Raw genomic sequence first — 27,706 nt, forward strand, 5'->3', positions numbered from 1 at the left:
GTTGGGGAATGGATGGTGGGAAAACATGGCAATAACATTCTTGATCGAAGCAAATGAGAGATGGGGGAAGCAAAGAAAAGGCTCGTCTTCTCCCGGCACCCCACCAACACGACAAGGACAGAAGCCGGGAGTGCTGAGCATTGGCACCAGTCCACCCTCTTCGGGGTACAGGTCCCTGGGAGTGGGCAGAGCTGGGTACTGTTCTGGGTGCTGAAGCCACAGCTGGAAGGACAGCTGCCCTGTCCTCGGGGAGCACTGAATGGGAGAGGGTAGAGGCAGAGGCAAGAGGTTTGGTCTATCTAGGGACACGTGTGGGGACCAGCTTGACTGAAGCAGAGCACTTGTAGAAGGTGTGGTTGGCACTCAATTACTTACGTGTAAGTAACGAGGAGCCATGAAAAGTCTTGAGCAGAGAAGGAAGGGATGTGGGTGAGATATACAAAATAATATTAGATACTGGAAGTGATAGGCCAGTCTCCTTGGGAAGGAAAGCCTACACACAAAAAATATACAGCCCGAGTGAGGCAGAGGACACCCTCACGGATGGAAGAGCCAGACAGAAAGAACAAGAAGAGAACTGGCAGCAACTGGAACTAACTAGGCGTGTGGAAGTAGGCAGAGGCCACCAAGGTTTAGAACGGAATTTTAAAAATCCACATATTTGATCTCGATTACATTTCATTAAAGTCTACTTGGAATTGGCAGGACTCTAACTAGTCAAAGGCTGAGTAAACACCTCTACCCTCTGAGCCAAGACATGAGCCTTAACTCTTCCTCAGATTTACTTCTTTTTAAATTCCAGTCCTTGCACTTGTACAAGACTATCTGAATGCTCTGGCAGCATGTCCAAGAGCCCCCTGCATCTTTATTCTGGTTCCTAATGGACCCAGGATGGTTAGGGACTTCATAAGAGTTCTTTTATTATTATTTTTTAAATCATGTTTGCACTTGTAACAATGTGAGAAAATTTAGTTATTCCATTTATAAAACTGTTGAGTGGGGAGTTAGAACCCCACTTTCTAGCTGTGTTTTATGGAACCCTCATTTGTAGGAAGTTCATTGGCACTCTATGGAGAAAGGGTTCCATGGTAATAAAAGTTTGGGAAACATGGGGTTAAACCCAGTGAACTGGTTTTCTTTACCAGGACTTCTCAGACCCTTCACTGTGCATATAAGTGCTGTGACATTCCAAGTGGGAGCTACAGCCCTTGGAACTTCTTATGGAGCAAAATCTGGGAGACCTGGGCTAGAAGGTCACTGAGCTGTTTCTTGCTCCAATGCTAACCCTTGCAAGCACACCAAGAACCACATAAACAAAACTCGGTTTAATTTTGGTTTTTGCTATTAAAGAACGACTAATTAAAATATGACTTGCTCACCCATTTTCTTTTTCTATTTATTTTAAAATTTAAAAAAATTTATATAATCCATGAAGTGCTCCCCGCAATTCCTCTAGCACCCACCTGGCACAGCCATTACAGTAATATTAACTATATACCTTATGCTATACTCTAAAATCCCCTTGACTGTTTTGTAACTACTAATTTGTACTTCATCATCCCTTCACCTCTTTCACCCAGCCCTCCAACTCACTTCCTCTCTGGCAATCACCAGTGCCCATTTTCTTAATTGGTTAATTTGATAAGACTTCAGTGGATACCTATGATATACCTAAAGAATTTTAAGTCAGACTCTGATTAGGTGCTAAATAGGATAGTGTTAAATTAGAGTGCGACAGAAATCCAGAGGAGAAAAAATGTTGCTGATGATATGATAATAATAATTAACATTTGCTGAGGGTCTGTATTCTCTCGTGAAACATTCACAGTTATGCCATGGAAAAGACTGCTCTGATTCGCTCTTTACAGATGAGAAAACTGAGGCTCTGAGAGCTTAGGAAATTTGCCCAAGGCCCAAATGCTAGGAAGTGTCAAAGGCAGATCCTGGTGCATTCTCCATTCTCTTCAGCACAGTCTGGCCTGGGGAAGTGAGTTGGGCCAGGCTGTGAGAGGTCAGAGGCAGAGTTTACTTTTGATGCATGTGAAGCAGGGAGCCATTGCAGGCTCCAGGGTAGTAAGAGGCCCAATGAACATAGCAGCCTGGGAAGAAGACCCTCCGAGGGAGGGCTGTGTTGGATGGATGAGACAGGGAGGAGGTTCGGCTGGAGTGACAGCAGTAGTTGCCCAAGCATGAGCATCTTTCACAGAAAGAACTGCTATTAATTGGCAATGTATTACAGCATGAGGAAATATCCTTCAGCCAGGTGATCAAGGTCAACATCAGCAGTGATAAGTCACAGTGATGGCATGCACCCTTGATATGATGTGATGAGAAGGGTACCGTACCTCTACGCTCTTCCTCCCCTAAATCCGCAACCCCAATCTAATCATGAAAAAAAAAAAATTTAGACAAATCGCAGTTGTGGGACATTCTACAAAACACCTGACCAGCACTTCTCAAATCTGTCAAAGTCATCAAAAATGAAAAAGGTATGAGAAACTGTCATAGCCAAGAGGTGCCTAGGGAGACATGATGATCAAATGCAATATGGGATTCTGGGATAGAAGGACAGTAGGGAAAGACTACAGTAATGTGAAAAAAGTGTGAACCTTATATATATTTATATTTAAACATATGTCATAATTAATATATTACGTTAAAGAATCTGTTAATTCGTAATGTAACAACCATATTGATGATTAGCAATAATTATTATTGATAATACTAATGAATCATTATTGGTTCATTAATTGTAACACTGTACCATACTAATATATGACCTTAACTACAGAAGAAACCAGTTGTGGGATATATGGGAATCTTCTATACTATTGTCTTAATTTTTCTGTAAATCTAAAACTGTTCTAAAACTAAGTTGATTTTTCTTAAAATGAGGAAAGGAAGAGAGAGAAGAGACAAGGGTGACCCCCCTCAAGAAAGCTAGCCAGAGAAGCAGGAGGAATGGGTGGAAAGGGGAGTTGGGAAGAGAAGAGGGTGCAGGCGGGTGAGGTGGGTGTGGATTTGGACATATTAAATTGGAGATGGGCTATCTGTCCATCCATCTCCAACTACAGGCCAGGCATTCTTCTGGGCATCGGGAATCTAGCAATGAGCAAGGCAGACAGACTCCCTGCCTTCATGGAGCTTGTACTCTAGTCGAGGAGGAAGCGGAGAGGCTGGCAATAAACAACAAAAGTAAACTAACATCAGAATATTGAATACCAGGGCTGGCGGGGCAGCGGGGAGGCCCCTTAGGAAAGAGGTCAGGGAAAATCAGTGAGGAGAAGACAGTGAGCTGAGACCTCAGGAATGAGAAGGGCTAAGTCATGATGGTGGGAGCAGGTTTCAGGGGGCAGAAATGGTCCTACGGCATGGTGGCCCCACACCGCAGGCAGTCGAAAGCGGCAACGCATCTGGTTTCTAGGTCAGGGCTAGGCACGCAGCTTGGGCTTCCTCTGCCCGAAACAGCTGATGTGTGTCCATTTTTAGGTCAGCTCAAAAGCTACTGCCTCCAGGAAGCCCTCTGTGACTGCATTGGGCCTATGCAAGTCTGTCCTGTTTGGGACATACGGACTGCACTGTACTTTTTTCTCATGCTCCCCCAGAAGTCACTGAACAGTTACCTGTCATGAGGAGACGTCTGTCTGCCAGTCTGGGCTACAAGCCCATGAGCACAGGGCTCAAGTCTGTTTTCTCCACTGTCTCCTCGGCACGCAGCACCGTTCCTGGCACTTAGCGGGTGCTCAAGAAATATTTGTTGAGAGTCACACAATACCAGCGGCCACCAAGGAGGTGGCTAGGCCTGAAGACAAGGGTAGAACTGAGGGCTCAGGAGCGCCCTGCCACTTCCTACTCAGGTGTAGACAAAAGCTCTTCCTGTCTCCTCACACTGGCAGGCATTCCGGCCTCCAAGACCAAGCATCACTCGGAGTCCTGACAAATCCCATTCCATCCCCCTTTTCGTTTAGAAAGGGGAGGACAAAAGAAAGAGCAGTGGTCCTGCTCTACTGGCCGCCTCAGGTCAAGCCTTCGCCGAGGCTCTGACCTCTCTGTTAACTGTGGGAACAGAAAATAGTGTTCTGTGACCCCCACACGCTATGCAAAAATGGCTAGTGTTTGGGTTGCTTATTTTAAGAACTCCTTTGAACTTGCTATTTCCTGGCCCTCAGTGGCTTCGAAATGTATATAAAGCTCTCCTGGATCTCAGAGCTCAAGAGCTGATAAAAATAGTTCACTGTGAATAAAAAAAGCTATTGATTGTTCAGTAGAGTTGCAAAATACTGAAAAGAAAATCTGTAGAGCATTTGAGCTGGTAGCTTGGGGGAAAAAAAAAAAGCCTGTGGTGTCAATAACCAGGCACAATTTAATTTAATATATGCAGTGCAGGAAGAAAACCAGTTAGATAGTAAGGGAGTTATCTGGGTTTAAAAAATCTCAAAGAACTGTTGTAGAGACAGGTAATGACAAACAAGACGGCCAGTCGCAGCTACTCGCTGACTGCTAACCCACATCAGACATCGCGCCAAGCATGCCGCAGGTCTCGCTTGTTCCGTCTTCACGATAACCCTGCGAGGTGGGAATGAACGTCACCCCCTTTCATAGACGAGGAAACTGAGGCTCGGAGAGGCCAATCTCTTCCTCAGAGTCACGTGCTGGGTGGGGGATGCTGGGCGGAGATTTGAAACCCAGGGCCCTCTAACTTCGAACATGTGTCGTTCACTCACCCGTGCCAGACACCGTTCTGAGCACTTTGCGTCTATATAGTCATTTAACCCTTACGACCACACTATGGGCATTATCACCCACCCCTCCAATCTTACAGATGAGGAAACTGAGGCACAGAGAGGTTAGGTAACTTGGGGCAGGTCCCACGGCTTGTGAATGATAGGCCCCAGGTTCAAACCCAGGCTAGCGCCCAGGCCCAGGGCACTGGCCTCTGGGCTACACTGCTTCTCCATAGCACCTGTAGTGGTGTCCTTATTGGTCACCCAGCATCAGGACCCAAACCCTGTACCTTTAGAATCCCCTACATTGGGAGGCAGAGCCCCTCTCTTGGTGGAGAAGTGGACAGTGTCAGACTGGCTTCCCCAGCCTTCCCTGGGGACAATGGTTTCTCTAATGGGATCCAGGTGTCCTAGACTTGGACGCTGAATGCTGGTGCAGGGAGGAGCGGATGGTGAGGAACCCATTCTGGTGTGGGAAGGAATACCAGAATGAACCTGGGAGGGAGTGCCCCACCCCCAATCCACTCACCCTGGTCTCTGTCCTACCTGGAGGTCTGTACGTCGGGGCAGAGGGGTGGGAGAGCCTGAGTGGCCCTGTGGCCCCTGCCTCTACTTCAGAGCCGGGCCGGGATGTTGTCGACACAGAGCCCAGGGGGTGGCTCCTGGCCTCTTCGCCTCTCTCCATCCCCCGCCCTCCCAGGCTACCCTTTAACAGCATGCTATTAATCCTGCAATTCTTGAGAAATTAATCCTCTATCACTAAAAGCTTTGATTAATCCTTAAACATCCTTGGAAGGAATCATAGAATAGATTATTCCAATCAACAGATCTCTCTGAACTCAATTTAACCTTTTTTCAAGAATCCAGGATTACCTAAGAGAGCCTCAGGTATTGTTCTGTGAAGCTGTGATACCCTGACACCCACAAAGGTTGAGGAAACAGTTTGCCCCACATCCAGTATCCCCAAACGGAGCAACTGTAAAAGATTGTGCTACTTTTTATGTCTTCACTGGTTCCGGTTCCCTCCACATTCCTGAGTAGTCTGATTATCACTTCTTTTTGACATCGGTGTGGCTGTTTTTAGAAGGAACTCTTGCCTCATTTCTCAACCTCGCCCTGCTTTCATTTGCTGCTGCTGTCTGCTGGAAACTAGGAAATAACACAACCAAAATTTGTTAGGCTTACACTTAAAATGAGAATAAATAATTTATGAAGTATGATTTGAGGGGCTTTGTGCTTAAAATTAACTTGTTTGCCAACTGCCTGACTTGTTTGTGTGCACATGCGCATTAGAGAAAGAATGCCTGCCTCCAATAAGCTAAATGTCTGCATATCCCACAGACCAGGGTCTGGGACCCCTCACCTCAGTGAGACGAATGTCTGCAGGGATTCGGTCTCCAATCGAGAGGCATACAATGTCTCCGGGAACCAGATCTCGTGCCAGCAGATGCTGGAGTTTTCCTTCTCTTATGCTGCATTTGAAAAAGTAAAAAGCAAAAGCACCCGTGTTGACGTCTCATTTTTATGCATTGATCAATTTGAGCAAAGATTATAGAAATGCTTTCTCTTTCAGTTATGAACCAACTTTTGTGCCTTTATGGTTTTATTATTTTTTAAATTCTCATATCCTAAAAGACGTTCGGGAAGAGTATGGCTTCTGGGCGACACTGGGACTCATCAGAAATATGGGGCTCTTACTGTTTACCCTGCCTGGAAACAAGGCTGGGCCACATGGCCTCTGGAAGCTTCTGCAGGTCTAAATCAGCAGTTCTAAAGCTTTTTTAATCCTTAATGGAGCCAGTAGCTTCTGTCCTCAGAGAAGACACCGCTCTGGTATGCAGAGTCCATCTCAAGAATGCATGGATGGCAGAGCCAGAAGGAACATCTTCAATGCCCGAGGAGCCCTCCTTTCCCACAGGGCCATGACCATTCCCCATGGCTGTCTGCCTCTGGACAATGTGCTTCTGTGCACAGGCTCCAGCTAGAATCCCACCACACACCTCCCTTCCTCCTGACGCTGCAGTGGCCTCCCAGCTGAACTCTTGCTACCCCTCTGGCCTCCTTCAATTCATCCTGCATGAAGTAGGTAGAGAGCTCTTAAAATACAGAAATCAGATCACAACTCCCTTTTCCTCCAAATCCTTCAGTGGTTTTCCGCTGACCTTGAAATCAAACTCAGAGGCCCTGCTAAGGCCCTCCTGACCTGGGCCTGCCTCTTCACACCATCGCCTGCTATACCTTCCTCATACGATCCAGCCCGTGAACACACCTAGCTCTTTCTAGCGTCAAAGTCTTCGCTGACCTTGAATGCTAAAGCAGATATTCTCCTCTTCCTTGACAACAGAATTCATTCTTGTTCGGGTATCCACCCTTTCCTCTACAACCATGTGCTCTAGGAATTGGATCATGACTGCCTGAGATCACTGCGGTGATCCTATCCTCTGCCTGTGACTGGTTTAGGCACATTCACTGGCCTATGAGACATGAGTGGACGTTTTCAGGGGCTCATGAGAAAGGTTTCCTCATACTGTAAACACACACACACACACACACACACACATGCACACACACACGGAGTCTCTTTTTCTGTTTGATCTTTCATCTCTGGCTATGATGTCTGGAGCTGTGGCAGCCATATTGGGACCATGAGGGGAACCAGCCAGAGAACAAAGCCAACGAACTGAGGACAGCAGAGTAAAGAAATAAAAAGACCAGGTCCTTGGTGCCATCTTGAATTAACAAACCCCACTGTCCACCGACCTGAGATCCCTTATCATGAGAAAATACAATTCCTTGTGGTTTGTAAAGCTGAGTTTTCTTTCCTTGTAGCCAAGAGCACCTATCAGATATATACCTGCTGTTTCCTCAGCTCTTCCCATGGCTGGCTCCTTCCTTTTCTCAGGCCTCAACTTAAACGTCAGCTCCTCCTCAAATGTCAGATTAGGGTGGCCTGATTGCTAGCTATTTAAAGTTATACTTATTCTTCTACTAGTCACCATTGCATCTCTGTGGAGTTTTTACTTGTTTGTTTGTTTGTTTGTTTTCCGTGGCTTTGGGTTTGGGGGGTTCTTTTTTGCTTTAATGCCCCTGCTGCATTCCAAAATCTGTTCACTGATTAGCACTATTTCTCACGGCACATAGTAGGTGCTCAATAAATATTTAATGGCTGCACCAAAGATAGAAGTAACACAGGAAGGGTCTGCAAGCAGGTGTTTCTCTTAATTTGTAAAACACGTCTTAGGGACTCAGAGAGTGAGGCTGTATACCTGCAATGCTCTTTCAACTCTACCAGGGTGCCTGCCACCTCTGTTCTTGAAAATAAAACATCTTTTAGAAGTCAAACTTCTGAGGACATCAATGATGCATACTATTCACCTGAAAGGCCAAGACTTGATATTTAAACTTAAGATCACATCATCAAACCACATAAATCATTTATGCTTTCTTTTACTCTTATGATTATGTCACATATCACACACCTGGACTTCTGACATCCTTAGTCATCTAATGATTAAGCCTGGACATTTTTACTATTACAAATAATTCTTCTAGAATGAACCTACCCTCTCCCAGGCTTCCACAAAATCCTCTTTTTGTCTCTATTTTGTTATTCACTATTTTATGCCTTATATCACTCAGACACAGACACACACACACACACACACACATACACATGGTCATTCCCTGAGAGGAGAGACTATCTTACTAGATCTTTCTATCCCCTAGCCTGCGGCTAAACTGTGCCATATATACCCAAATACATGTTAAATTATCCTTCAGAAAATAGTTGCTAAATGTTTAAGTCCTTCCAAAATGCCTCAGATCATATAATACTTTTAATTACGTTATTTCGAGCAGGAATGCATATTTAGGAAAGACACATGATTCTGAAACAACCTCAACCTATAGTAGGAGCAAGGGAGAAGATGTTGGCCTTCTCTGAAATGATTTTTACCAGGAGAATAAATGTATAGATTACTTGTATAAAAATGAAATGACGAGAAAGACAGGCCTAACTCATTTCCCCCTCTGCGTCTGCCGGCTTCCTTTACCTCTGGCGGTGACCTTTGCAAACACTCTAAGCCTGAGCTGTCTAATACAATAGCCACACACCTCATGTGGCTATTTAAAATAAAAATGAAGTAAAATGAAGAGCTCAGTTCCTCAGTCACCCCAGCCACATTTGAAATCCTCAGTAGCTATATGTGACTACTGATGCCGTACTGGACAGTGCAGATTATGGAGCATTCCAGAAAGTTTTATTGCACAGCACTATGCTAAGCAGAAATGCCCACGAGGTATTGGCAGACATTTTTGTCTTTTCTCCTACCTTTTAAAAAATATCTTTGGTCAAGGCTGTGTGATAACAAGCAGCGACGTGGAAACGCCTGGGCAAGACAGAGGCTAGTGGGGCTGCTGAGCGAATGCCTGGAGTTCCTTCTCGCATTGTCTCGCCCTTCACCCAGCGTTCCGATGCCTTGCCTTGCTAAAGCCCCGCATCGCAGCCTCTTCTGAGACCACCCTTTGGGAGTCCAATAAAACCTCTGAAAGCTCTCCCTCGGACAAATGCACACAGCTTTGTACACTGTATGATAGATTTTATGGGCCATCCTCTTTCCAAAGCCATTTCCGTCATCCATGGCCCACAGGCTAAGCACCCTGATTAGACACGAATGACAGAATGGAAGCCCAGAGAGGTCAAATGACAGGCCCCAGGACACAAGTAATCCATTTACTAGTCAGAATCCCGATAAGACATGGTTTTCCTATATCGAACTAAAAAGGATACAGATTTTGCCAAACTCTTCAGCCTATCAGCTCCTCTGATGAACCAGAAGGTCCCAGGGGGGTCTCCGACTTACCAGTTACATTCAGGAGGAACCAGCTTGGTCAGCTCTTCGAGAGATTTCTCCGACCTGTACTCCTGGCAGGAAGCACATCAAACATGCTGTTCAAAGGTGGGAACTTCACAGAGCTCCTGTCACACCTGGCTTACCCCACCCAGGACCTCAGGAAATAAATACGCACCTGGATGAAGGCCACAGTGACCACAATCAGCACAGCCTAGGGCGCAAATGAGAGAGGCATTAATACTCAGCTGCCTAGTGAGTGGGCGAGCCCATGAGAGGCAAGGGGAGTACATGACATTGTCTTTCAAAATACATTTTCCTTCTTCTTGGAAAATAAATGTATTGTGCAGAAACTTAGAAAAGAGATGAGCCAAAAAAAAAAAAAAAAAAGGAACACTAAATTCCACCACCCAGAGGTTCACATTTTGGGGTATCAATCTAGATTTTTCTGTGTAGACACACTTATAACATAGGATTCTATAGTGCAGACATATTCTTTTGCAACCTGACTTTTCACTCAACAACATATTGTAAATATCATTCCACATCAGAAGATGTGGATCTAACCTCAGCCTTTTAAAGAGAAGCAGTGAATTTCACTGTGTGGAATGAGTCATTTTTTGTATTTTAAAAAAGTACTTGACAGATAGAACAAAGCCAGAATGATAGCCATCAAAAGGTGTTTGGTAGAAGCCAGATATAAAAGGTAGGGTATTGTGATTGCATTTGTATGAAATATCCAGAATTGGTAAATCCAGAGATAGGAAGCAGGGGAGGGGAAATGGGGAGCAACTGTCTAGTGGGTATAGGATTTCCTTTTCGGGCAGTGAAAATATTTTGGGACTAGATAGAGGTGGTGGTTATACAACATTGTGAATGTACTAAGTGCCACTGAATTGATCATTTAAAAAATGATTGATGTTTTATGTGATTTGCACCTAAATATAAAAACAATTTTTAAAGGTGCTCAGTGCATTATTTACAATAGCCAAGATATAGAAGCAACCTAAATCCCCATCAATAGATGATTAGATAAAGAAAAAGTGGTGTATATATATATATACAAGGAACATTACTTGGCCATAAAAAAGAACAAAATCTTACCATTTGCAACGACATGGATGGACCTAGAGGGTATTACGCTAAATGAAATAAGTCAGACAGAGAAAGACAAATACCATATGATCTCACTTATAAGTAGAATCTAAAGAACAAAATAAACGAACAAACAAATCAGAAACAGACTCATAGATACAGAGAAAAAAAAACCCAATGGTTGCCAGACGGGAGTGGGGTGAGGGGGCTGGGTGAAAAAGGTGAAGGGATTAAGAAGTACAAATTGGTAGTTATAAATAGTCATGGGGATGTAGAGTACAGCATAGGGAATATAGTTAATAACATTATAACTATGTACAGTCCCAACGAGTACTAGACTAATCGGGGGGATCACTTTGTAAATTATATAAATGTCTAACCTCTATGCTGTACACCTGAAACTAATATAAAATATTGAATGCAACTGTAATTGAAAAAGAAAAAAAAACAAAAAATAAACAGGTGCCCAGTGGTTCTCTCTGGGTAACGGATTATGAGCGATTATTCTTTTTACTGAATGCACAGCCAGGATTGAGCATTTCCATCCAGGGTCAAGGGAGAGGAGTTCACTGCAACAGTGTCCCCCACAGCAAAGAACAGAAGCCACCTGGGTGTCCATCCACCAGGAGAGCGACGGTCAAATAAACCAGGATGCCTCCATGTGGGAGCAGACAAGGATGTGGATTTTTTTTTCCTTTCTTTCTGTATCATCATCATCATCATCATCATCATTTTGTCTACAGCCAAACTCCTTTTTCCTTGCATAATAAATAAGCAAACACTCAGAAAGTCTGGGACAGCCAGGCCTGGGGGCACTGCTCCCAGCATGGCACACTTACCATGGCGATACTGATGGCATCCTCATACTCTTTCGTGAGGACACTCACCAAGGCAGAGGCCAGAAGCAGCAGAATCAGAGGGTTCTTAAACTGAAAAATGGAAAAGCACGGTGGGTGGGTTCTTCTTTAGTCTCGCACAGACCAGGGTGGGCTTCTTGCCGTGTAGCATGTGTGCTATAGTTCCTCACTCAGAGCCAGGCTTCCAAGCCAGCAACTACAGTGGTCCGAGAGGAGGAAGACCACCACCATCCAATGGTTCTCCTCTGCTTGAAATCTCCCTGCTGTGGTTTCACTGACATGGGCTACACTGGCTTTCTGGGGATCATCCTGACATTGTCCCCGTCAAGATACCAGCCCTGGCTCTGCCTTTGAGCTCTTGGTCTCAACTCGCCCCATCTCCAACACAGTCCAGGTCAGGACCTATCCCCTCTGGTGGGACACTGGCCCTGGTCCGGCATGGCCAAGGGGGTTCCTCTTGCCCTACTGGTTCCCCAATCCTGTGTGTCCCAGTCACACCAACCTGTTTCTGTAACTACCTCTAGGAGCTCCAGTGATGTCCCTGGTGAGAACAGGTATTCCAGAAACTTCTTCCCCAAAAGAATTTTACTTTCGTGTTTATGTATTCGCCCTCTCATTTCACAGATAGAGTAGCTCATGTTACAGATGATTGAAAGGAAGCATAAAGACAAACACATAAGAACAGGAACAGAAAGAGTAGATCAAAGATCAGAATCAAGGTGACAATAAAAATACCAACAAGCAAGTCATGTTTGATTAAAATGGGGCTGCACATTTGGCCCTGAGTTTCCCAGCAGTCAAAGGCAAATGTGATCAGATGAATGATTCGTTATGTTCACGAAAAGAAGCATAGTGATGTCATGCCAGTGTGGTGCATGAAGAGGTTTAACACCCCTACCCCCATCCCAGGATTGCTGTGCTTTATCTCCTCTGAACGAGGTACAGAGCACTCTGCAGCCAGCTCACCAGCAGCCCTGAGTTAGCCCCAGCATTTATTTTGAATCCTTAAGACAGGATTTCACCGTCTGCTCCAATCAATTTTTCTGATTGTATCAAATTATTTCTGTCTTTTGTTAGAATGTAATCTTTCCAAGGATACAGACCACATCTGTCCTGGTGTCCCCAATCCTCCCGGGACCCAGAATGGGGTCTGACTACATGGAGTGACAGGCAAGAGCTCAGGACTCTGAGAATTCCGATCTGTCTGCATCATTACCTAACTGAGAAACTGCAAGCAAGCTGCTAACTTCACCAAGACTCTGCTTTCTTTTGGCTGGAATGAAGACTAAAGGTGATGATAGCGTGTAAAGCGAACTGCCCGGTGCCTGGGCACACAGCAGGTGCCCAGCACATGGTAGCCATGATGACCACAAGACTGACCATGGGAGGCACTCAATAAAAATTAGTCGAAGGGAGGAACTGTGGCCCGAGGTCTGGAAAACAGCCCTATCAGGGCTTTTGATCCAATAGCTGGCCCTCAGAGCAGCTTCTCCACTGATCCTTGCTGAGCCCAGGCTGGGTGGGGGGCATCTCACCTTTAGAAGGAATCACACCCCAAAGCCAGCTTGCCTGTGAGCCCCAGTGCTTGGGTCGGAGACACATTGATAGGTCATCAACCCAGGGAGTCCTGCAGAAGAGCATCCCACAAAAATGTGAAACCTGCACTAAAGTTTCCCAGATGGACTTTATTCAATTAGCTACAGGTTTCTCCCCAAGGGTAATGTCTTCAGTATTTAAATAAACCATTTTTTTAATTTTGGGAGTCTTGTAAGCCATTCCACAGGCATAAATCCACAGATTAGAAAAAGGGCTTGGATTAGAACAATTTAAGGAACACATCATCCAAAAGCAAAGGATGGGCTTTGTTCAGACTCCAATTTAAACAAATTAACATGATGAAAACTGACTCTGGACCAGTTTTCTGGATAATATTAATGACATGTTCATGGTTTAGTGAGATAACAGTATTGTTGTTATGGTTTTTTAAAAAAAGAGAAAAATGTCCTTAAATTGTAAAGGTACATACCGAAGTATAGATGGTGAAATGATTTAGTATCTAAAATTTGTTTTAAAATGCTACAGAGAAAAAGAGGGATGAAAATGTATCAAAACAGGTTGATAATTATTGAAGCTAAACAATGGATATGCGGAGGTCATATTATTATTCTCCCCACTTATATATAGTTTTGATATTTTCCTGAATAAAAGATTTTTTAAAAGATTTTGGTCAGAGAAGTCCCAATGTTGGTTTTGAAGGATCTGGAAGTCCTTGGAGCTGGGTGGATTGGGGCAGCTTGCAGAGCAAAGGGGCTGCTAAGCGTCCTTGGGCTGGACTCAGAGCTGCCTGGCAGAGCTCACGGCCAAGGCCAAACACCACCTGAAGGCAGACATGCCCTTTCCTTGTAAATGCAGGGAGGACAAAGTGCCATAGAAGAGGAAAACTGCTCGGGAAAGCCCAGCGGAGTGAGTGAGTGTCCTGGAGCTGCTGTAACCAACAACCACAACCTGGGCAGCTAAAACGGCACAGACATATTCTCTCACACTTCTGGAGACTCGAAGTCTTAAATCAAGATGTCGGCAGGGCCATGCTCTCTGTGGAGGTGCTAGGAGAGAATCCTTCCTGCGGCTTCTAGCTTCTCGCGGTTGCTGGCCATCCTTGGCGCTTCTTGGCCTATGGATGTGACTCCAGTCTCTGCTTCTGTTGTCATGTGGTCCTTTCCTGTGTGTGTGTGTGTCTGAGTTTCTTCTCTTCTTATAAGAACACCAGTCATTGGATTTAGGGACCCCCAATCCGTTATGACCTCATCTTAACTAATCACATCTGCAAAGACCTTATTTCCAAATAAGGTCATATTGTGAGGTTCCAGGTTGACATGAATTTTGGGGAGACACTATTTAACCTAGTACAGAGAGGAAAAAACCCCTCGGTTCAGTGGAGTCAAGAAAAAGATTTCATTTCAGCCTTGAGCCCATCACAGACTTTCCATCTGATTGGATTGAGGAGTTAGGAGAGATGTACGAACATGTGCCAAACACCCATAGCATCCCAGGCGCTGGGCGCCTTTATTCTCCAGGCTGCCTTCTGAAGCCTAGTTAACCTCACATGTACCGCCCCCACTCCTACCTCAGGGCCTTTGCACTTCCTCTCCTGTAGCATCCTTTATCCAGATCCTCACGTGCCTTGCATCCTCACTTCATTCAGGTCTCTGCTCAAATATCACTTCCTCTGAGCACCAGTCAAATGCCTCCCCTGACCACCCAGTCCAAAATAGCTGCCCCTGTAATCACTTCCTAATTCCTTGTCCTGACTCATTTTCCTCACCACACTCACTGGGTGCTGTATTACACATGGAGCTGCTCTCTGCCTTTCTCCCCCAAAGCAGAAACTTGGTTTTGCTGCTGCTCTATGAACAGTGCCTAGACCAGGGCCAGAAGCGTAAAAGGCTTTTATTTGGAATGAATAAATGAATGAATGAATGAATGAATGAACAAATGAACGTATAATGCCCATATTTAGTCAGGGGAATTCGAGGCTTGGTGGGGTTAGGACTCTTACTCAAGGCCACGCAGCAGAGTGGAGACAGCACTGGGCTTGTCCTGCCTCAGGTGCATGTCTACCTGTCCAGGTCACTTGCATTATGCCACCTGGCTCCTCACCTTTGCCTCTCCCAGCCTTGGCTAGCATCTCCCTCCCTCCCTGCAGGCTGTACCTACTCATGACTCTGGGAGCAGTAGGCTTGTTTCCAGATCAGGGACCCCTATAGCCATGGGCTCAGCATTAGCTCAGAGGTGCACTCTGAGAGCTGGGGGTCTCTAATCCAGCCCAGACCGAGTCTCACATTGAACCTCGATTCTATCTCATTGTCTTGCCCTCCTGAGGCTGGAGCTGATCAGCTCTCCAGGCCGACACTGATGCCACTGCCCTCCCCATCTTGAGACAGTCCCAAGCACCTGTCCTGTCCTATCCAACGCAAGTGAGTCACCATGAGACACGGCAAGCAGGTGATAGGCCCAATGGGAAGAACACGCCACATGCCACTCGTGGTGTTCTGGCCACAAATAATCAGACTCTTCCTGGCGTCAAGGAGACAGGCAGCAAGGGGTTTGCTGAACCTTCCTGTGCAAGGGAACTGGTGATATACTGGACAAACAATAACAATAAAAACAACCAACATTTATTGGACACACATACCTGTTATTCCTGCTTGATAAACGAGCAACCTGAGACTTGGAAAAAAACCGAATTGCCCAAGGATTCATTTAGGTCAGGTCGACTCCAGAATCTGTGCACCTAACTGCTACGCTCCAATGAGGGCAAACTTGTAGATATAGGGTGGGAGGGACCATGGTTATTAAGCACCTAATATTTGCAAAGTTTTCTTCTTTTTATGTAAAACTCAGAGAAGTGTTTATTAGTTCCATTCCCTACATAGGGAAAATTGAGGTTCAAGAAAGTTCAATAACTTGCTCAAAATCACGAGGCTGGAAAGTGAGATTTGAAACTTGGTGGCCTGACTCTGATATGATTCCAGGGCCACATGTCTTGGGTCATGCTAAGTAGAAAGAATTCCTAGTGGAGAGTCTCCTGAGATGGAGAAGTCGGGCTGCCTCGTGACGGGGTGAGTTCCCCATCACTGGAGGAGACAGAAAGGAGAAGCACAACATCTGGCACATGGCAGGTGCTCAGTGAATGTAAAGAATAAGTGATGTGCTATCAAGCGGGGGATGGGGGTGGAACACGGCCATCAGGAGCTGCCTTCCAAACCTGTAAGGATTCCCACAGATGGACCCCTGAACTGACAAGAATAAGATAAATAAATGTGTTCTCCACTCTTAGAAATGGAAGAGATTTCATTTCTGGAAAGCCCTGGCTGGAGGCTGGAGGACAGCCCTTGGTGTGAGGTTTCAACAGGGCAGAGGTAGGAATTAGAATGGCCAGGGAAATGGGGGAGCAGGTCCTAGTGGAAGGCTCAGGCAGGGCAGAATTGAGGAGGCCCAGCTGCAGGAGGAGAATGTTCCCCACAGCCAGTGTGTCAGCCTCCTTCTTTGAACTTCAACTTCCAGGAACCTCCACTGCCTCCTTCCAACACTAGGGTTACAGGAAGCGTTTGGGCTAGCCAGGGCCACCTGCACACCCAGAAGTCCATTTTGCTGCCAAAATGCATCAATGAATGACATCCCCAGTGCACTGACAACCGACTAAAGACCAGGGTGGGGACTGGAGGAGAGTGGAGGGTGAGGATGCTGTGAGGAGCACTGCGATTGGGCCCCGAACTGACTAATCAGGAAGGCTTTAAACGCTGAGCCAGTGCAAAGCAGCTGTAGGTGAGGTGGGGCATAGACTGGACAGGAAGGTGTCAGGAATGGAAGAAGGGGTGGGTGCAGAAGGCCAGGGAAGGGCAACGATGATAATCTGAATGCCTTCAGGTATCTGGGAAAGTCTGCCTGTTAACTGGGGCTTTCTGCACTGGTACTGGGTGGATGATGGGGGTGTTAACTTCTAGACTGGAATTTGCAGCCATGTCTACTTCAAATTTCTCTTTCCTCTTCTCAGTGGCTTCCAGGCATTTGACTCGTGTGCCCTCCTTTGAGCACTGTGACAGCAGCAATGCCAGTGGTTAAGAAGGACAGGGGCTCTGGAGCCAGATGCTTCACTGCCCAGCATTGCCACTTACTGCTGTGTGAATTTGGGCTCCAGCTGCCAGATGAACTACAGGACGTTTTAAGTATAAGTGGGTCCATTGCAACATTTGCGACATACTTGTACTAAAAAATTGTTTCTTGTTTATCATCTGAAATTTAAATTTAACAGGACATTCTGGTGTCTGTTCACTAAATCAGGCAACCCTACACAGCCTGGGGAAATAGTTCAGTTTCTTTGTATTTCACCCTCCTCATCAGAGAATGAGGATTAGCAGAAATATAAAGTAAGTTAATGCTTACTTATTTACTTACTCACTTAGCATGGTACCCGGCAGGTGGAAAACACTCCATGAATGTAACTACTACTACTGGTCATGATCATGGCTGCCTGGGAAGTTAGGGATCTACTCGTGGCCATCCCTTCCTGCTGGCCAAGAGCAGCCTGAATGAAGGTGGAGACTTCTTTATCTTTGTAGTACAGCCGCCCCATGCTCAGAACTGGTCCAAGGACACCCTCAGTCAATATTTAGAGAATGAATGATTGTCACGCCCTCCCCAGTTACGCTGGTTAACTCAAGAATGACGTCTACGGTCCTACCTGATCAAGATATTTCTTCCATACGGGTTCAGCATTGTCAGCGACAAACTCATTCCAGCCGTGGACCAGCCTGCGCTGCGTCACCGAGAACTCTGACAGCCCATTCTGTAAGTCCACCTGGAGGGAGACAGTCAAGCACAAGCTAACTGGTGGGCTAGAAAGGAATGAGGAGCCCAAGTCACAGAATTCGCACTCTGGGAGCCAGCTACTTCCATGACGGACAAGGAAATTGGGCTGTCCACAAAGGCCCCAATCAAATCGGGGCAGAAAAAGAAGAAAAACCCACAATTCAGTTATTTTTCAATTAGACCATACTTCTGCCCTACAATTACAGCAGAAAAAAACAAGCTTGGTCCTAAATTTCGATCAGTGCAAATGTCACATGGGATTCCTGAAATGCAGAAACACATTTCCTTCTTGAAAAAAAAGACAGGCCATGGTGCAGTTGCCATGGAAAACAGTATAGAGGTGCCTAAAAAAAACAAAACAAAACAAAACAAAAAAACCAGAATGACCACATGATCCAGCAACTCCACTTCTGGGTGTAGAAATACCAAAAGAATTGGAAGTGGATCTCGAAGAGATATTTGCAAAGACCTGTTCATAGCAGCATTATTCTTAACAACCATAAAGTGGAAGTGGCTCAAGTATCCATCCATAGATGAATCAGCCAGTCACAAAAAGACAAATACTGCATGATTCCACTTATTTGAGGCATCTAGAATAGTCAAAGAGAGGTAGAAAGTAGAAAGGTGGCTGGCTGCCAGGGGCTGGGAAGAAATGGGGAGTCATTGTTTAAAGGGTATAGAGTGTTCACTTTCGCAAGATGAAAAGCGTTCTGGATTTTGACTGCACAACAATGTGAACGCACTCAACACGATTAAGTCGTCCATTTATAAATGCTTAGGATGGTAAATTTTATCTTGTACATTTTACAAGCTAAAAAAATAAAATTAAAAAAAAAAAAGCAACAACAACAACAACAGAAAAAAGGCCTGTCCTTGGAAACAATAGCTAAAATTACTGTATGGTGCATATATTGTGCTTGATACAACTTCAAGCTCTTTATACAAACTAACATTAAATATAGCTAATCTGAGTCGGTAATTACATAAGGAAACTTTTCTTGTTCTGGTTGCAGCAAAGGCATCCTTGTTTTTAAAAAGTTGACAAGAAAGGTGGTAGAGGTGACAGAGAAAGCTGAATTGATTTCTAGATTCTTGTCGATACAGAAAGAAAATCAAGCTCATTTTCTAGGTAGGGTAAAATGCCTAGGCACAGAAAAAATATTTTCTCCCCCTTTCCAAATACTAATGAGCAGGACTTAAACAGACTTTTGAATTAGTCTCAAGAAAAGACATTTATGAAACACTGATGTCCAACTTCCTTGAAATTGTGGCATGTGCCCTTTTATTAGTGAATTTTTATTTGCTCTCCCCAAGTGTGGTGGCTTATGAGTGAATGTACACACACACAAACACATCATTATGTGTTTTCTAAGTAAAGAAAATAAAAAACATAAAGCAAGCAACATCCTTTCGCTTCAGAGAAAGACTTCATGGAGTGGGGGTATTTTTTAGGTTTTTTGGTTTCTTTTTTAGTCTTGCACTGGCCAGGAATTCAAATTCATTTGAGAAATTTGTGAGAATTTGTTTTCACTAACACCATGGTTTATCAAAGATGAAGGGTGTGAATAGGGGATGGGTAAGAGTTTGAGCTTTGATGTCAAAACACCTGGGTTCGACTTTGGCTATGCTACTGTGTAACTGTGTGTTACCACTTCTCTGTGTCTCTGATCAAGAGAAACAGGTAATAAAGTGTTTGGGAGGCGTCTGTCCTCTGGCAAGGTCCTCGTGAGGGTGAGCTCTGTTGACAACAACGATGATGATATTCCACATGGGGAATCGGAATGGTTCAACGTCAACAGGATTTTTTAACAATGATGATAAAACTATTATAGCACAGAATTCTAAGGCAGCTTTCAGGATTTTGTGTTTGTCTCCATCTAAAAAACCTTCCCACAACCGGCATCAAATGCAAATTCAATTCTTACGTAAAACGCTTTGGCCAAATCCTCTCTGTGACATTTGCTTGCCTCCTTGGGTGATAGAGCGACCACCGTCTTCTCTCTTTCGATGTCTTTCAACTCACATTGCTCATCAAACTGTGGAAAAAGCAAGATTGCTGTTAAGCAAGTTGAGGTTTTGTACTCATGCATCTTTTTAAAGTATAACCCACACGTAGAAAGTGCATGTATCTTAAGTGCACAGCTCGGATGCTCACCAACTGGTCCACATAACTAGCCTCCAAATCCAGAAACAGACAATACCGGCCTCCAGATGCTCCCATATGTTACCCACCCACGTGAAGAGTACTGGCCGTCGTGAACTGGCACCACAGATTAATTTTGCCAGAGTTTAAACTTTATATAAACAGTCACATGCAATACACACTCTTTCATGTCTGGTTTCATTCACTTGACTTTGTACTGAGATTTATGCATGATGCTGTAGATAGCAATGGTTTGCTAATTTTCATGGCTGCTAGTATAGCAGCCCCCACCCCATTCATTGGTCCAGTTATCCATGGTTTCAGTTACCCACGGTCAACTGTGGTCCAAAAATATTAAATAGACAAATCCAGAAATAAACGATTCATAGGTTTTAAATTGCTCGTCATTCTGAGTAGCGTGATGAAATCTCACACCGTCCTGTTCCATCCCATCCAGGACTTCAATCATCCCTTTGTCAAGTGTCTCCAGGCTGCATACCCTCCCCACTGATTAGTCACTTAGTAGCTGTTTCAGTGATCTGATCAACTGCTCTGTGCTTAATAATGGCCCCTAAGGGCAAGGGTAGGGATGCTGACAATTCGGATGTATCAAAGAGAAGCCGTAAAGTGCTTCCTTTAAGTGAAAAGGTATGTACGTATCGGCACAAACATATAGTATATATAGGGTTTGGTACTATCCAAGATTTCAGGCATCCACTGGGGGTCTTGGAATGTACCCCCACATATAAGGGGGGACTACCATATATCACAATTTATCTGTTCTATTGTTGATGGACATTTAGGTTGTTCCCAGTTGTTGGCTAATACTGATGCATCTGTTTTTTAAGAGATCTTATTTAACAGAATCGAAACTTGTAAAGCTGACAGAGCGGGGCAACAATGTACATATTTAGAACCCTGAACCTTGAACGTCTGGGGTTTTCAGTCAAGCATGCAGCTTGAGAGAGTGCCTCCTGATGACAGGTGGTATCACGGCCTGTTCTGAGTTGTTTGACTAACACAAGAACACAGCCAAGTCTGGGTGTCTGAAGGCCTAGGAAGAAGCCATATGAAACAGCTGGAGGGTATGGGAAGACATGAGAACACAGAGGAGACCTCAGAATCAGGAAAACATGAAGCATTTCTGCAAAATTCTTCTGAGTATTCCTATACCCAGGATATGATAATCATCTTTTCCTTTTCCACCCATTGTTGGGCACTGGGAAGGAGGAAGGGGAGAGAGGCATTGGCTAACCTCTTCCTTCAGCTGGAATAAAGGTGGCAAATTCCTCTTTCCCTTCTTGTTGGCCCCCTCCCCCAAAACACACGAACAAGTAATCTCCCAAACGCCTCACTTGCTTGAAATGCTCCAACCACACCCATCCCTGGGGGTGCGCCTCACTCTTGCCAGTGACCAGGGGACACAGCAGGGACTACGCAGATCATTCCACAGGCTCCTCCGTCATTGCCATCGCAAGCTTTCCTCTAGTCACCACTATGTTCACTGTGTGAGATTCACTTTTAAGAGAATTGTGCATCATAACATTCCTCTTAAACGCTTTTTAAGAGAATGTTTTTTTTTTCTGTTCTCAAGATCTGGTGCCCTGTACCTGAAGAAGTGCTCAGTTCTTGCTCAGACCACAGATGGAGGCTTCCTGGGGTTTTAGGACCTGTCCCTCACTGCACCCTACCCTCTGCGTCCGGCTGTTTGTGGTCTTGTCATTGCTTTCAGGCTGTGCCCACACCTGATTCACTTTTTGTACAGCATCCAGACTCACCCTGACGTGTAAATTCAGTCCTCTCTCTCCCTCCTCCCTCCCCTCCTCCTCATTCCCCTCCGGGCTTGAAACATTTGGATTCCAGCTGCTCAGAGGAGGAAAACCTAACGATCTTCAATATGGCTGCAGCAGACCCCCATTGGGTCCACCCTCTACGCCTCCTTTACAAAATCCTGGTCTTATTTGGGGCAGCAGCATATCTAGCTAAAAACCCGCTTCCTAGGCCCATGAAACACAGTTGCAGGAGTCCTGTGTCCCCCAGGAATGGGCCATTCTAGCGCCCACAGAAGCCTTGGTGGCATTTTCTTCACGGCTGCAACACCCAAAGCAGGGGTTCTCAGCCAGGGGCGATTTTGCCCCCAGGAGACTTTGGCAATGTCTGGAGACACTTTTGGTTATCACAGCTGGGGGGCGAAGGTGCTAGTGGCATCTAGTGGGTAGAGATGGACATGGTGCCAAGCACCCTACAATACACAGGACAGCCCCCCACAACAAAGTGATCTGCGACAAAAATGTCCATAATGCTGAGGGTGAGAAACCCCACTTTTGAGGTAAACAGATTATTCTGCCTTGACATCTCCCCAGACCCGATTAGTCAACCTGGTCTCCCCTCTGTGCCTCCTGGACTTCTTGATGTCACCTACCCAATCACCAGCAAGTGATTATCACTTAAACGCCTTTATCTGCTCACGATGCAGCCACTCTGGAAGTGGGACTGGTGTCTGGTACGCAGGAGCTGTTCCCTGAGCGTCTGCTGCTCAGAGCTCAGGACACTGTTGGAAATGCATGACTGGATACGTGCTCTCAGCCACAAACCTCAGTTTACCCTCATTGTCAATATTGCCCAGGAGACGGTCCAGTTACCTGGCTAGCAGATTACCTCAGGCAGGTGACACCCTCTCTGACTACAATTTCTTCATCTGCAGAATGGGAGTGACGATGCCTACCTCAACACTTTTGCAGAACCAAGTGCGTCCATGCATGTCAATGGCTTGACGCGGCCCAGACCTACTGTGAGCTCCCAGTAAACGCCAGATTGGTATCTGCTGTGGCGTCCAGGCCTCAAGCACTTGGTTGAAAACACAGTGATGGTGACATTGCTTGGGTGGCTCAGCTATGTTTAGGAAACTTGAGAGCCGCAAGCAGTACGGTACAACAAAAGGATCGTAGAGGTTGGACTCGCACCGGCCAGGGTTCAAATGTTCTGTCACTGACTAGCCCTGTCAGCAGGGATGATAAGCTCTATATACCCAGGTAGTTTTAAAGAATTTAAAACAAACAAACAAACCACCCAACTCTGTAAATGTACCTCACACATAGCAGACGCATTCAGTAAATATTCCACAAAGGGCCAGCAACCTAAAGAATCAAAGGGGTCCAGGGGCTTTGGTGGCCCCAGCACTGGAGGAGGTGGCTTTTCTCTGTGCCTCGTCTTGCTGGGGACTGATATTCCCCGAGTTTCTCTGAGGGTTTACAGATTCTATAAGGGGGTCTAGAAGATGCATAAATGCTTGAATCTGTGTGTTTTTAATGAATACGGTAACTACAGGCAGGAAAAAAGTGAACTCTATTTTTTAAAACCCCTCCTTGATTTGCATTTGACACTGATCTCGAGTAATTTCTCTATATTTTAATTTTTTTTTTTTAAAAAAAGTCCATCAGCAAATTAATTTTTTTTAAAGATGGTCCATCCATAAATGAAATATTATCCAGCCTTAAAAAGAAATGAAATTCTGACACACGCTACAACATAGATGAACCCTGAGGATATTATCTGAGTGAAACAATGTAGTCACAAAAAGATAAATACTGTATGATTCCTCTTAAATGAGGTACCTAGAATAAACAAATTCAGAGAGACGGGAAGTAGAATGGTGGCTGCTGGGGAAGAGGAAGTGAAGTTAGTGTTTAATGGGGACAGAGTTTCAGTTGAGGACGATGAAAAGCTTCTGGAGACGGGGGGTGGTGATAGTTGTACAACAATGTGAATGTACTTAACGTCACTGAACTGTACATTTAAAAATGATTAAGATGGTAAATGTTACGTTATGTATATTTTACCACACACAAAAAAATCCAGAACAATAACATCAGAGAACCCACCTCCCTGCCTTTGTGGGTCAGGACTAGCTGGGAGCCCACCAAGTGTTTGGAAGAGGCTTGTGTGGTTAAGGGGAGGGGCTGGGATGGGCAGCCTGCAGCAGGAGGGTCTAGCTGGGACTCCTACCATCCGCCTGTGTTCCATGACCCTGGGGGCAGAGTCTGAGCTCAAAGTGGGAGGGAATCTGGCCTCCAACTACACTCTGTAAACAAAAGCCATTTTACACACTCCCAGGGATGTGACCAAGAGAACTGAAAATAGGGACTCAAATAAATAACATGTTCATGGATGGTCATAGTAGCACCATTCACAACAGCTCAAAGGTCCATCAGCTTGACACTGATATAACCCAGTGGAGGCTTCTGAGGGAATCACATAGGCAAACATGGCATTGCTGAGGGATGAGCTGGCTGAGATTGTGAGCTCATCCCAGAGCAAGTGAGCAGGTGGCACCTGGGGGTGGACCAGCTTCCCTGAGGCAGAACCTGGCTTTCTCTGCCCTCCCGTCCAACTTGGTGATGTGGTGCATTTCAAACGCTTAGACCTCAACGATTGCTTCCTCATTTAATGGCTGATACAAGCATGTTTTTCTTCAACATATTTATCCCAAACCTCCCCGTGACTGCCTCAGTGTCCCCCTCTGGAAAGTGTGGGTTATAAAAGCAGGGACTCCATACCACAGCATGGGATAATAGGACCATGGACATGGAGTCCTGATACAGTGCCCAGGAGGTACTAATCAAACATGAGCAACAGCGCTGATGAAGGTGACAACTGACGGATGAAGGTGACACCTGATGGGGGCAGCAGGGGTCCTATTTCTCCAGTATCTCAGAAAACACCAGGAAGGGGGGTGGGGCTCCAAATGGAGCTGTCAGATTTAGCAAATAAAAAGGCTAGATATCCAGTTACCTCTGAACTCCAGATAAACATCGAATCATTTTTCAGTATGTGCTTGCCAAATATTGCATGGGACATACATATACTAAAAAATGATCCACTGTTTATCTGAAATTCAAATGCACCTGGGCGTCCCGTGCAAATCTGGCAACACTGGGAAGGAACGAGCCAAAAGACACTCATGACCATGTGGTGATGCCATCATGGGGACACCTCTCACTATAAAGGAGATGATGGGAGCCCCAATTCAGAGTGTGGGGGTTCAGGAATTGTGAGAATACAGTCTTGAAGAGGGCGCAGGAGTGAATTCCCAGGGAGTGGAGAGGTAGCCTTTTGGGCATCAGGAAGAACAGGTGGGCGGAGGGCGAAAAGAGTGAGCAAATGGCCCTTCTGAGGAAGTCCAAGTGCCATGAGTTGACAAGAGCATGTTGCCAGGGGGCTTTTAGAGGGAGGGATGGGGCCAGAGAAAAAGCCAGTGAACCACACAGTCCTTACCCTTGGAAAATTTCACGATATGGGTGGATGCAGTTATTGGGATCAAAACAATTGGAGAGGAAAAATGTAGGCGTCATGGTAACCCAAGAATAACTGGGAGGGCATCATTAAGGTCACATTCGAGGTGAGAGTCTCACTCAATGCAAAGGCTTCCTTCTTCCCAAGACTCCTGTACCTTTCTTTCCCAAGGCATGTATCTGTGAATTATCCACATATACCTAAGTCTGGTGGTTCTAAAAGTGTGGTCCTCGGCCCGGCTGGAAATGCAGATTCTAAGGCTCCACCCTGGACTTAATGGATCAAAAGCTCTGGGGGGAGGCCCTGCAATTTGTATTTTGAAAAGTTCTTTGGGATATTCTGATGTATTAGAAAGTTGGATAAGAAAGATGTATTAGAAGGTTGGATAACCGCTAGGATCTTGTTAAAACACACCTGCTATGGCCTATTCTCAGTCTAACTGAGCAGTGGGGCCCAGCCATCAGGATTCCTAAAAGTCTCCGGTGGTTCTAATATGGAGCCAGAGCTGAGCTGAGGACACATGGCTGGGAGATGCATTCAAAGGGCAGGGCAACCCCATGGGGTCCTGCTCTTAAGGGACCACCATCTTGGAGGACAGAAAAGGCTGGTGGCCAACAGGCCAAGCGCCAAGCAGGGAATGCCTGGAGGCCCAGGAGAGCTGTGAGAGTCCAGGCAGGATGGGGTCCTTCCGTTTCCTGGAGGAGGGGTAAGGGCAAAGCCTGGGGCAACAGGTGCCCCCAAGTCCTTCTAGAAGTTGGACAGTCAAGAGAAAGAGATGGACAATGAAGCGATGGTGAAGAACAGCTAACATATAATAATGGTGTAAAAACAACATAACCCTAGCTACAGAAATCAATGCTAATGATACAGCAGATATAACAGCTACCATTTGATATCAGACATCTTGCCCTGCATTTGACTTGTGCAATGTCCTTTAATCACCACAGAAGTCTTTTGAGGCGGATGTGTTTTTTATCTCCATCTTATAGATGAAGAAATGGCTGAACCGGCCAACTCCCCAGCCAGCACCTGTAGTCACCACTCTATAAAAACACGAGAAAACTTGTTTGTGGGCTTTGCGCTGTGTGGGTGGGAGAAAACAGAGAAACATGACTTTTCGGGTCTTCCAAGCAGGGTAGAGGGAGAGCATGGGGGAGCAGGAGAAAAGCTGAACCTGAATAGTGTCCCCAAAAGTCATTCACATCCTGATCCCTGAAAAAAAAGTCATTCACATCCTGAAACCCATGAATATGTGACTTTATATGGCAAGAGGGACTTTGAAAATGTGATTTAGTTGAGGACCCTGAGAGGGGGAAATGATCCTGGATTATCCAGGTGGGCCAGTGTCTTCTCAAGGGTCCTTATAAGAGGGAGGAGGGACGGTCAGAGGAGATGTAACAATAGAAACAGAAGCTGGAGGGATACGGTGACTGGCTTTGAAGATGGAGGAAGGGGCCACAGGCCAAAGAATGCAGGCGGCCTTTAAAACCTGGAAGAAAGGCAAGGAAACGGATTCTCCCCTAGAGGCTCCAAAAGGAATGCAGTCCTGCTGACTCCTTGATTTTAGCCCAGTGAGATCCATGTCAGATTTCTGATCTCTACAACTATAAGAGAATAAATATGTGTTGCATTAAGCTGCCAAGTCTGTGGTCATGTTACAGCCTCCCAAAGAAACTGACATACCATCCACCATCAGCCCTGGCAAGGAATCCAACTCTCTGAGCTCCCAGGCTCCCAGTCCTCTCTGCCCAGCTCACTGCTGCCCCATTTGTTCACCTCTGGCCTTGGATCATCTTCCTCAGCAGGCAGTGGCTGGTCTTACCTAGCTTACACCTGAGTGCCCAGCACAGTGCTTGGCAAATAGAAGATGCTTAAACACGTTTTGTGGAAGGGAGGGAAGGATGGAAGAGAGGCAAGTGCTGAGCTGCCTAGAAGTCTCGATGCCCATGGGTGCTGGAGCCACATCAGAACTGGAAGGAGCAGTAAGCTGCAGGTGCATTGCCAAGAACAGCCGCATGCACAGCCGGCCAAGGGGCAGTCATTAGAAGGCACGGACGTGGGTTACGGAGCACATGCTTCTTCACGCTACACTGTTTTTCCTGCTGGTAGCTGAGCGAACGTCCCTTGTGCCCAGTGCAGCTGGCTCATGTCCTTGCACAGTCTTCCCTCACTAGACCATCCTTTGTGGTTCACTCATCCATTTGCCAACTTTTTTTCTTCTTAGCTGATGCCTGAGTATTTATTAACTGCAAGGCTGTTTTATTCATTTATTTAATTTTTCAATTAGAGTTGACATTCGATATTATAATAGTTTCAGGTCACCAGCTTCTTACTGTGTACAAGAAACTATGCCTGTGCCTCAGGAAAGCATAGCCC

General features: G+C 45.6%; 1 protein-coding gene across 1 annotated transcript in view; it reads right to left on the reverse strand.

Moving 5' to 3' along the window:
• ATP2C2 (ATPase secretory pathway Ca2+ transporting 2) overlaps positions 1–27,706 on the reverse strand; it is a 67,191-nt gene that overhangs the window by 31,370 nt on the left and 8,115 nt on the right. Inside the window, exons 2-7 of the mRNA XM_039888761.1 lie at positions 19,821–19,931; positions 17,768–17,884; positions 11,509–11,598; positions 9,753–9,788; positions 9,587–9,648; positions 6,088–6,196 (exon numbers count right to left, since the gene is read on the reverse strand). Coding sequence (XP_039744695.1) covers positions 6,088–6,196; positions 9,587–9,648; positions 9,753–9,788; positions 11,509–11,598; positions 17,768–17,884; positions 19,821–19,931 — 525 coding nt within the window. The remainder of the gene's footprint in view (positions 1–6,087; positions 6,197–9,586; positions 9,649–9,752; positions 9,789–11,508; positions 11,599–17,767; positions 17,885–19,820; positions 19,932–27,706) is intronic.

The sequence above is a fragment of the Pteropus medius genome, unplaced genomic scaffold (genome assembly GCF_902729225.1).
Source record: "Pteropus medius unplaced genomic scaffold, Ma_sr-lr_union100, whole genome shotgun sequence".
Taxonomy (NCBI): Eukaryota; Metazoa; Chordata; class Mammalia; order Chiroptera; family Pteropodidae; genus Pteropus; species Pteropus medius.